The 11648-nt window shown below is 31.2% G+C and overlaps 1 protein-coding gene across 1 annotated transcript; it reads right to left on the bottom strand.

The window, feature by feature from the left end:
- LOC121243741 (transcription factor bHLH96-like) lies at positions 1-1896 on the bottom strand. The gene is made up of 3 exons (XM_041141874.1): positions 992-1896; positions 275-712; positions 1-127 (listed from the first exon to the last, which is right to left on the bottom strand). The coding sequence occupies exons 1-3, from the start codon at positions 1475-1477 to the stop codon at positions 32-34; spliced, it is 1020 nt and encodes a 339-aa protein (XP_040997808.1). The 5' UTR covers positions 1478-1896; the 3' UTR covers positions 1-31.
- Positions 1897-11648: the final 9752 nt, after the last annotated feature.

The following is an 11648-nucleotide window of genomic DNA, read 5'->3' as shown; positions in this document are numbered from 1 at the left end:
GAGAGAGAGAGAGAGAGAGAGAGCTGTGGCTTTAGATGAAAGCAGCTTCTTCTTGAATTCGTCGTAGCATTTGATTAACAGCGGCTGCTATTTCATCTACCGTGTTCATCTGGCAGCCTTCCTCAACCTGATCCCCATTTTACAATACAATTAAGGACATCTTTATCAGAAATTTTTTTCCTTTCAATATTAGAGCTGTAAAACTTCCAAAAATAAAAGAGAAAATAATATTGAAATATTTATTCGTTTCTTTTCCATTGAATTGAGTACTAACCTTGACGCTAAACGAATAGAGGACCATCTGATCAGCTGTACTGGTAACAACATTAAGGTGGAGAACAGTGAGTCTCAGAATTTGAAACCCAGACACCATCTTCCACAGCTGTCTGGGATGTACTTTCTTTGACAGTATCTTGAGGTTTGCATGGCTCTCCACCATGTTCACTTCTATGTCTGCCACAGCTGCACAGTACTGATGATCATTAATGTTCTGCGCCATGGATTCGTTTTGATGATCTGTAGCAGACGACTTGTTGCAGTGACGTGTTGTACCTGTCGAGTATTGTGGAAAGATGAAAAACTGAGAAAAAGGTGGAGAAGATTGAGATTCTTGTTCTTGCTTTCTCCTTTTGTAGGCCTCCATGGACTGCAACAGCTGCTCTAGTTCCTTCACAAAATTAATGGCACCTCCTACTATGGATGCTTGGTCACTCTATAAGAAAGAAAAAAAAAACATGACTTTGTGCAGAGAAAGGAAAAAAAAAAAAAAAAAAGAATCCTTGAGGAAGATGCAAAAGGCCGACCAAAACAGATAACAATGACTTCTTTTGCATGAGTTCTCTCTTTTTCCTTTTTCCTTTAACGACGAACATATATATGAACAAAGTGATCACCAATATCTTGGGTTTCTGAAATAATTACGTACATAGATAGTAAAGAAATAAGGTACTTATTGGGAAAAGGGAAAAGACAAAAGACAAAAGTGACTCACCCTCTGGACATAAGAAGGTGGCATCAAGGAGCGGAGCAGAGCGAGATACTCGTTCATCTGTTTACGACGATTGCGCTCAACAGCAATGTGGGTCATCCTCTGGTTCTCGATCTCCACCTCGTTCTTGCTGCTCTTTGTGCGCCTTCGCTTGCGCCGAGCTGTCGTCGCCCCCGGGGTTACTCTGGCGAAAGACTGATCAATCGTGCAGGTCTCTGGGGAATTAGAAGAGTTGGGATCCCAGTAGTACTCCTTAACATTCTGCATAAGTGAAGGAGAAGATGAATCCAGATTTGCATGCTCATGGACACCTTCCTTTATGTTAACTATGTTGTGGTGGGAAACCCCAAGAAAGGCTGCATCATCTTCTTGTAAAGCCAGATTTTCATAGCCCCAAACTCCTCCTGCTCCTCCTCCTCCAAAGTAGTAGAAGTCCTTGCAGCCATAGCTAAACGGATCTTTTGGATAAACCACTGCTTCTAATGCCATTTTTTATGGGATAAAGTTAAGGGTGTAGAATACCAACAAAACTCAAACAAAAAGGAAACTTCGCACAGAAAAACAAAGAAAAAAAGCAACTTTGTACGAGCCCAAAAGAACTACGTACCCAACAGACCAAACAAATTCACCTTTCCATCATCTATATCTATATATATATATATCTACTATATATTCAAACCATGAAGAAAGACCAGAGGTCCAGAACCTTTTATAAAGCAATAATCAAACTAATTTACAAAAAGGAGAAGCTACAGCTTGTTGCACGTGAGATTGCATTGTAGACTAGTCAGTAGTCAATACTCGCTAGCTAGGAGACACAGAACGAGAGAGAGAAAGAGAGAGGGAGAGAGAGAGATTCTCTCGGCAATGGGAAAAACAAAAGTTCTGCCAGACTACTGACGAGACAAATATAATTCTTAAAAACGCAGTTTGATTGTCCACCACACAATTTTTTTAAGAGCGACTGGTAACTTGCTGAATGAGGCAATATATATGGTGATCTTTGATACAAAAATTTCTTTAGGCGGTTTGGATATTTACGCTTCATTTGAATCATAAAGTCATTTCAATTTATTTTAATTTATTATTATAATTTTTTTAAATTTTAATACAAAATATAATAAATAATTCAACTTTTTCAAATCTTAAAATAATAATAATATTAAAAAATAATATTATAACAATATTTTATCATTTCAACTCAACTCAACTCAATATCTAAACACAACCTTAACTTGATTGAGGTTTTTTGTAAATACTAATGAATTGATATGATACAGTAAATTTTATAGAATTTATTTAAAATGAGTTTTAAATATATTTAAATGTTAAAATGAGTTTAGATATATTTATAAAAAGTTAAAAAACGTTGTGGATTCAATATGTAAAGAAATGTTGAATTAAAAAAAATTATGGGTCCCACGTGTAAAGAGATTTTGAGTTGAAATGAATTTAATAATTTGAGAGTTAGATGTTTAGATATTAGATAGGCTGCGTTTAGATGTTGAACTGAGTTGAGTTGAGATAATAAAATATTGTTAGAATATTATTTTTTAATATTATTATTATTTTGAGATTTGAAAAAATTGAATTGTTTATTATATTTTGTGTTAGAATTTGAAAAAATTGTAATGATGAGTTGAATTGAGATGAGTTGAGATGAGTTTGAGATCCAAACGTATCCTCTACTGAGTTGAACTTAAATGAGTTTAACAACCAAACGAGACCTAAATCTTCTCACTTCATCTCGATTTATTTAATTATTATAATTTATTTAAAATTTTTATATACAAAATATAATAAACAATTCAATTTTTTAAAATAAATAATAATAATAATATAAAAAAATAATATTATAATAATATTTTATTTAACTTTCAACTTTAATCTTATTAATTCAAATCATTTTATCTCAACTTCTAGTCCAAACCTCCCTCTCAAAGACAATCAGGTGAGACCTAGGTGCTGTTAGGAAACTAAAACTTTTCATTATTCTTTCAAAAGATTTTCTTGATCTTCAAGAATCTTTGGCCAAAGAAAAACGCCGCTCATGTTATTAGATTTTTAAAAAATATATTTATAAATTAACATGATTTTATTTATTACATTAAATTTATTTTATAATAGAAGTAGACGTTAAAATACATTAATTTATCAGTTTCTATTTATAAATTTTTTATAATTGAAGCGTTCCAAAATAATCATAAAAAATTTTTTTAATAAAAAAATCTACTTTGATTTTCGTAAAAAAAAAAAAAAAAAAATTCAGAACTTTTGCCCTATCCATATTTTTCACAACACAACCACTTTCTCAAATCGCAATAATTAAAGATCTTTCTCACTCAAAATATTATTTTATTTTTGCAAAACTCTATAAAATCTCATTAATTTTAAACTTTTTCTCGTGTCATGCATCAATCACATACTAATTGTTACCTTCTATAACTATTTTTTTTTACCTACATGGCTACAACTAGTCAAAGTTACGTACAAACTCCCTAAAATCACTTGTGTAGGTGAACTCCAATGATCAAGATTCCTTAATAAGGATTAGTTTATATCTGGTTCTATAAATCTCAATCACTAATTAAAATAAATGATATATACACGAAGGGTTAGGATACTGTCATTTCAATATATATACAGTCCACTAACCATGACTAATTAGGATTTGCTTAGGCACATTAACGAAGATTAATTTAAAAAACAAGACTTTGAAAAGTTAGAAAAAAACAAACAAAGGAACTATCTCTACAATCAAGGTTGGGATGATCATTTATCATGTGCTGCTAATCAACCCATTTGATAGGATGATCAGCTTCTCTTAAGTTAAGTTTTTGAGGTAAGTGGTAATTTCACAATATCATAAAATTTATCCTAGAATAGATTATTTCTCCAATTAATCATTGCCATCGCGCCGAGATATCTCGTTCTAAGCCCCCCATGCAAGGTGGCAAGATCTAGTACCCCATATATCACGATCATAGGACAGATGGTTAATTATTTATTTATAGGTCCAACACTTGGCCGGTTGCTGAACACCCTTACAGGGTCAAGATTTATAAAATTCTAGGTCTTAAGAATCCCATGAGACTCTAGATCAGCATCCTGATCATCTTGCTGTTTCATCTTATAATAAATGACTGATATATACAAAATTTAATCATGCACTGCTAGCTATCATGATCTTCACATGTTGCTTCTATGATCGATCGTATCTGGGTACTATCACATATATAAGGTGATCTTGTAAAACACAAATTTACTAATAACGGTACTCATTCCATATATAGAGTTAAACTTGCATATATCGAATAAAAAATTGTATCATGTTAAGTGAATTATGTACAGACTAGATTGATTGATTGTGGTGAATGAATAAATTAATCTTGTCCATTATTTCTTAGCAATACAAGATTTGTTTCCATTTGGTAACAAGAGAGAAAGGGATCATATTGGACCGACTAATTAGCAAAGAGATCAGATTGTGAACATGAAAAAGAGAAAGAGGACGAGGAGAGAGAGAGAGAGAGAGAGAGAGAGAGAGAGAGAGAGAGGGAGAGAGAGAGAGAGTTTCCAAGAGCCAGTACTACTGTTTACTTGTCGTTTTTCTCTAATCACTATAATAAAAAAAAGACATTCTCTATGGTCTCTTCCCTTCTTTAATTTCTTGGGTTCTTACATGGAATATTGTTTCGTTGTTTGCACCCGTATTTGTTATATACATAAAGCAGCTTAATTATGCTGGTTTGTTCCAAAGCTAAGCTATTCTGTTCATGAAAACATAGTACTTTATTTCCATGATTCTTTGATCTACTTAACAAGTAGTTTGAAATTAGTGTAAAGAAAGATATAAAAATCCATACCCAACTGCCATTCCTTTGAATGTATCACCAAAAATCGTAGTTTGTGAGATTCTACAACTGATTAAGCCTTTAATTAGAAGGCAACTTGGCTATTCTTATATGTCTGTAGTCCTTTCATTATCTGATATAAGATCTCTATGGAAAGCATAAGTTACTCATATTATAAAGAATATTCGATCTTAACATTTTTGAAGAGTAATGATGTTTTTCATTTTAGATTGTACTATCATAATCATTTTCTATATATATATATATATATATTGATGTGACATATTTTAAGGGACAGCGGTGACTCAATACAGATTGAGGCCTAAGAAAAAATTTAAATAGAATGAGGCTTTATCTAAATTTAAAATAAAAATTAAAATCTTGTATTTGCTATAATAATTTAAAATGTGGTCTGGTTATGAATTCTGTCTTAAGTTTCAATTTAGGAAAATTATAATATATGTACGTACATAAAATTTTGTAACAAGGGCCTTCGACACAATAAAAATGATTTAAATTAGGGCTTTATTTAAATTTTGTTTGATGTAATGGCATTTATATTTCTTTCACAAAAACAAAAAATACGATAAAAATCTCACTTTTATTTTAAGGGGTTTGCTTTGAAGTGGGGTCTTAGGCATACTTATCAAAAAAAGTGGGGCCTTAGGCAATGGCGCGTCCAAGTGGCCTTACCTTTGGGTTGGCCTTGCCTGCCAGTGACTTCATATATAGATCAATCGAGAAATATGATACATTAGCTAGCTGGTATGAAAATGATAAAATTTAAAATAAAAAAAAAAATATTTTTCTTCAGAATATATACTTTGCAGCTTGAATATTCCATTCTGCATTAAATAACAATATTCTCGTGAAAATCCAATGTTAAGAAAGACTCTATTTGTAAGTTAGTGTGAAAAACACATATTAATTATAAACGCTGATAATATGTCATGATTTGATTTGTAAAAGAGATTTAATTAAGTATAAAATCTTGAATCTTTCAAATCAAATCTAAACACATGGACATGATTTTAGTCAAGATGGTACTATGCCCTTCACACCAACTTACAATTCACATTGATTAGAATGAACAGTATTCGGTGATGCAGTTGAGTTCTTGCTTAAGAAGCTAAGAACACAAACCCTAATTTACACGTCTAAGGCCCCATTTGGTTATTATACTCATCTGAGTTTAACTCAATTCAGTCTACTTTTAACCTAAGTCTAATATCCAAATACCCTACTCTTAAATTACTAAACTTATCTCAACTCAAAACTTTTTTATACGTAGGACCTATAACTTTTTTCAATAAAACATTTCTTTACATGTAGGACCTACAACTTTTTTCAACTCTCCATTAATACATCTAAACTTATCTTAACATCCAAATACATTTAAACTCATCTCAAGTGGATTCCACAAAACTTACTCTGTCATCCTGACTCACTACTATTCATAAAAAGCTTAACTCAACATCTAAATGCAGCCTAAGGCTTAATTAAGTTGGCTAATATGAAATCCAGTTGCACCTAGAGACCAATTAATACATTTTTGTACAACTCTTCACCTAACAAAACACCAAAACTAATCTAGATTTAGAGGAATTTTATTATACACCATGTGGTTTGAGAGCAAAGCACGCAAGCAAAAACTCATGATTAAGTAAATCTACAGATGTGGCCAGCCATGCACAAGCTGGTACAAGTTGCGGGCTCATGATATATTATAGATATATCATTGCCATTGTGTAAAACAGTAACGCAAATATGATTTTGCTATGAGGGTTTTATGAAATTGATCCTAAACATATCAGTAGTAGCATATATAGGTTTTGTTTGTTTGTTCAAGATCAAGTTAATCACTTGAAGGATACCTCAAATTTGGGGCACCTGCTTCTTGTTTGTTTCTTACTATTTGCCTTTGGGTGGGGGCAAATACTACTTGTTTGTTTCTAAACACATGTGATGCCTCTTGTTTACCATCAATTTGCCAGGTGTGTGAGGTTTGCGTGTCGCTATAAAAATATACATGTGGCGCTGACCACGTGCTATCTCACATGGCATCGATCTTTTAAAGATTTGATTCTCATTATTTTTCCACTCTTTGTCGACTCTCAATGAAAGTCAGCTGTCAAAATTAACCTATTGTCGACATGGATTTTAGCTTCACCAGTCTCACATAACTTGACTTTTTGTTTGTGTTACCAGTTACAGTCCCCTTATTTGCAATCAATCTCTTAGATGCACAAGATCTAAACATTACTGTAAAAGGAAAATGCTAAGTTGCTAGCTCCTTGGTTTTGTACTCTCAATTTGATTGCTTGTTTATTTTATTTTATTTTTATTTTTATTCTTAATGATTAAAGAAGTGACTACTAATGAATATGTGTATTTAAAAAAAATATATATAAATTGCAATTGCACTGGAGAGCACACGCGGCAATACATATTACGTGTTGAATGGCAGAGTAGCATTGTCCCATTGTGAAAATTCTTGGTACTCTCACACATCACCTCACATCATGGTGGCCAATCTTCTAAAGATCTCGTTTCTCATCATTTTTCTCCGCTCTTTATCAACTCTCGACAAAAGCCACCTATTGAAACATACCGTTGACATGGTCTACAATTTCAACATTACCATCTCATAGAATTCCTGCACTAGCTGCATATTTCTCGTTTATAGTGAAACAATAATTTATTAAATAACCCAATATAAAAATAAAAATTTGTAGATAAAAAGCCATCCCCGCACGAGTTAAAGGGGAGAGAGGGAGGAGGGGATGGAATCTTCTCTCCCAAGTCCCAAGCCGCAGATGACCTCTAGATTGGACTCGGCCGGACAGCCCAAATCCCGGCCCAAGTTCCTCAATCATGACGATCATCTCAATCATTTTCTTCTCTCATTCATTATTCAATTTATTCTAGTCAACTTGGCATCGATATGACGCGAATCAAACGATCGATACTGGTGGTTTTCAGTTTTAGAACAAATTTTTTAATTTTAGAAATGATATTTACAGTCGTGTAATATGTAAATGCTGAATAATTTTTGATGAAATACGAGACATACATAATAAAAAATTAATTTTTTAATAGTAAATTTAACTCTTTTTTAAAAGAATTGTACGATACTTGTACACTCTATAATTATATTTAGCATTACTATTTATTCTTACGTGAGAAAATGAACTATATAATATTAGATTTTGCAAATATGGCGTGCTACCAGTTAAAAGAAATGAGGAAAGGATTTATATGCAAAAATCAATTTTTTTTTTTAGTGAATTCTACTTTCTTATATTTTTAAAAAAGAGGTGCTCATAATTTACATACCTTACACTCTAAAATTGTATCTAATATTACTATTTTTTAATAGAAAGATAACATATTGGAAGAGGAAATAAGTACTTTTTCTTTTAATTTGTTTTTTATTTTTGTCTGTACAATATTACGATTGTGATTGCAAAATAACTCTTCATCTTCAATCAGTTATAATAAATCAAAATTGTAGTCTCTTGCAACCACCGCTGATTTGATCATACATTGAGAGGAAAGAGATCGAATAAAGAGATTCATAGATGTCCAGAACGTCCAAGGAGTGGAATCAAAACCAGCAGCTAGCCGATGAAACCAGACAAACAGACAGACGGACAAATGCTAAATTGGAAACGCCAAAGTTTGGAAGGAAAAATGGTTTGTTCTAGATTTGGACATATATATACACACACACACACAGCATGATAGTTCCTCTGACTGAAATGGACAAGAAACAAGTTGGCTAGCGCTATTAGAAGCATGCAACTCGTTTCCAAAGCCCCGCATGAAACAGCGGCCATTCAAAACCAAGCCCCCTAGCTAGTCATCATCATTCTGTCACTTGCATTTTCTTATCCGCCATATATATATATATATATATATATATATATATATATATATATATTAATGTATTTTCCTCACTCACCTTCCAAAACAACATCATGATTCATAATAATAACAAAACTCCAACAACAACGACAAATCAAAAAGTACTAAGGAAAGACATACTCCAACAACAATAAAAACAAGATCACACACACATATGTACACATATATTTCATTTGTTGCTGAATTTTTCAAGTATTTTACCACTAGGGATGTAAATTAAAACTGGAAAATTGGTCCGGACTGAACCGGACTAGTTTTACCCGTTTTGAACCTGTCTGGTCCGGGACCGGTTCTTAGAATATAAAAACCGGCCGGTTCCGGTCCGGTTCCAGTTTTAAGATTTTTCGGACTAGACCGTATCAGTTGATAAAAAAATTTATAAAAAATAATATTTGTATTATTGTTTATATAAGTTTTATACAAAATATTATATATATTAATATATATAAGTTTTATATATTATGTATAATTATAAATTCTTATGTGAAATTTTTATATATAATATATATAATTATATATATTCATAGATGAAATAATTTCTTATTATAATTTATAAATTATTACATAAAATGTTAATACTAATATATAAGTTTATAACTAATACTAATAGTCTAATATAGACTAATGACTATAGTTATACTTATAATTAATACTAAAAGTTTTTACTAAAAGTTTATAACTAATACTAATATTAAATATATAGTTTATAACTAATACTAATATATAACTTATAACTATACCAATAGTCTAATATTAATATTATTATATAGTCTAATATATTATTTAGCTATACTAATATATAAGTCTATAACTATTTAACTAATACTAATAGTCTAATATAGACTATATATAGTTATACTTATACTAATATAGCTATACTAAATCACTAAAAGTTTATAACTAATACTAATATATAGTTTATAACTAATACTAAGATATAACTATACTAATAGGCTAATATTAATACTATTATATAATCTAATATATTATATAGCTAGACTAATATGTAAGTCTATAACTATTTAACTAATATTAATAGTTTAATATAGACTATAGTTATAGTTATACTAATATAGTTATACTAAATCACCATAACTAATACTAATATATAACTATATTAGTAGGCTAATATTAATACTATTAGACTAGTCTAATATATTATATAGCTATACTAATATATAAGTCTATAACTATTTAACTAATACTAATAGTTTAATATAGACTATAGACTATAGACTATAGTTATACTTATACTAATATAGTTATACTAAATCACTATAATTAATACTAATATATAACTATACTAATAGGCTAATATTAATACTATTAGACTATGGTATATTAAATGTATTACAAATATATATGTATTATATAGTCTAATATATAATATATTTGACTATAGTATATTAAATGTATTACAAATATATATATAGTTATATTAAATCACTATAATCACTATAGTCTATTAAATGTATTACAAATATATATAAATTTTAATTATCATTTAAAAAAAGACACATTGAAAAGAATCAAATAGTAATTAAATAGTAAAGGCCAAACGGCACCCTTTTTGGCTACAACTAAACCCTAAATCGTGTCTCTTTCGTCTTTTCGCCTCTCGTCTCTCACTTCTTAGACTTGAGACTACATTGCAGCACTGCTACTGCACTCTGCTCTTGCCTCTCACTCTCTCGTGCCATCGTGCGCTCAGTGGCTCACTCTCTCGTGACTCATCTGTGACTCTGCTCTCGTCTCTCGCTCTTAGTCTGAACTCTCTCGTCTCTCACTCTCAACTCTCCCGCCTCTCACTCTCTCATCTCTCAACTCTCTCGTCTTTCACTCTCAACTCTCCCATGTCTTACTCTCTCGTCTGTCGTCTCTCAATCTCTCTTCTCTCAACTCTCTCGGCCCTTGTCTCTCGACAGATTTGCCCCCATGGTAAGTTTTTTTTTTTGGAATTACATACTACCCTACTAGGATTTTTGTGATTGAGTTTTGTGATATTAGAGTTTTTGTGATTGGGTTTTGTGATATTGGGATTTTTGTGAATCTGTGATTGCCGATTGGGTTTTCAGTTTTGTGATATTAGGGTTTTTGAATCCGAAATTTAGGATTTTTTGTGATTGTGTTTATTATTGTGTTTGTGATATTAGAGTTTTGTGATTGAGTTTGTGAAATTTATTAGAATGTAGTATCATTATGCCCATGATAAACATGCCGTTTTACAAGTCAATGCCTTATTATTAGAATGCAGTATTATTACAAGAAAATCATCCAACTAAATTTTAGAATGTAGTATTATTACAGTAAAATCATCCAACTAAATTTCACAGGTCTTTGTATTTTTAAATCCGAAATTTACTTTGATTGGGTTTTGTGATTGAGTTTGTGAAATTGAGTTTTTTGATTGGGTTTGTGAAATTACATTGATAGGGTTTTGTAATTTTTCTACTTGAATAACATTTGTTTAGTGTGGTCTGAAATCAATATTTATTAATTGGGGTTGGGGATTTGAATAAACTGTGAAGGCTCAACAATTAATGTTTATTTTTGTTACTATAGAATCACATATGAATCATTCAAATGAAACAGAAACACACGGCAATATTCAACCTACAATGGAAAGGAGTCAAAGGACTATGGAATCAATGGCGACTAATGATCCGCTTTCTTCCAAATCTAATGTAAGTAAGCCATCTATTGGTAGGAAAAGATCAGTAGTTTGAGATTATTTTACAAAGATTCGTACTGAGGATAAGTCGAAACCTAGGGCTTTATGTAACCTTTGTGGGATGACTTATGGTTGTGATCCTAATATAAATGGCACAAAATCAATGTTGGGGCATTTGGAAAAAAATGTAAGAAGTCTCCAATTAGGA

Source organism: Juglans microcarpa x Juglans regia, chromosome 8D, assembly GCF_004785595.1.
Source record: "Juglans microcarpa x Juglans regia isolate MS1-56 chromosome 8D, Jm3101_v1.0, whole genome shotgun sequence".
NCBI classification, from domain to species: domain Eukaryota; kingdom Viridiplantae; phylum Streptophyta; class Magnoliopsida; order Fagales; family Juglandaceae; genus Juglans; species Juglans microcarpa x Juglans regia.
Note: the sequence above shows the minus strand (reverse complement) of the source record. Positions and strands in the feature narration are given on the sequence as shown.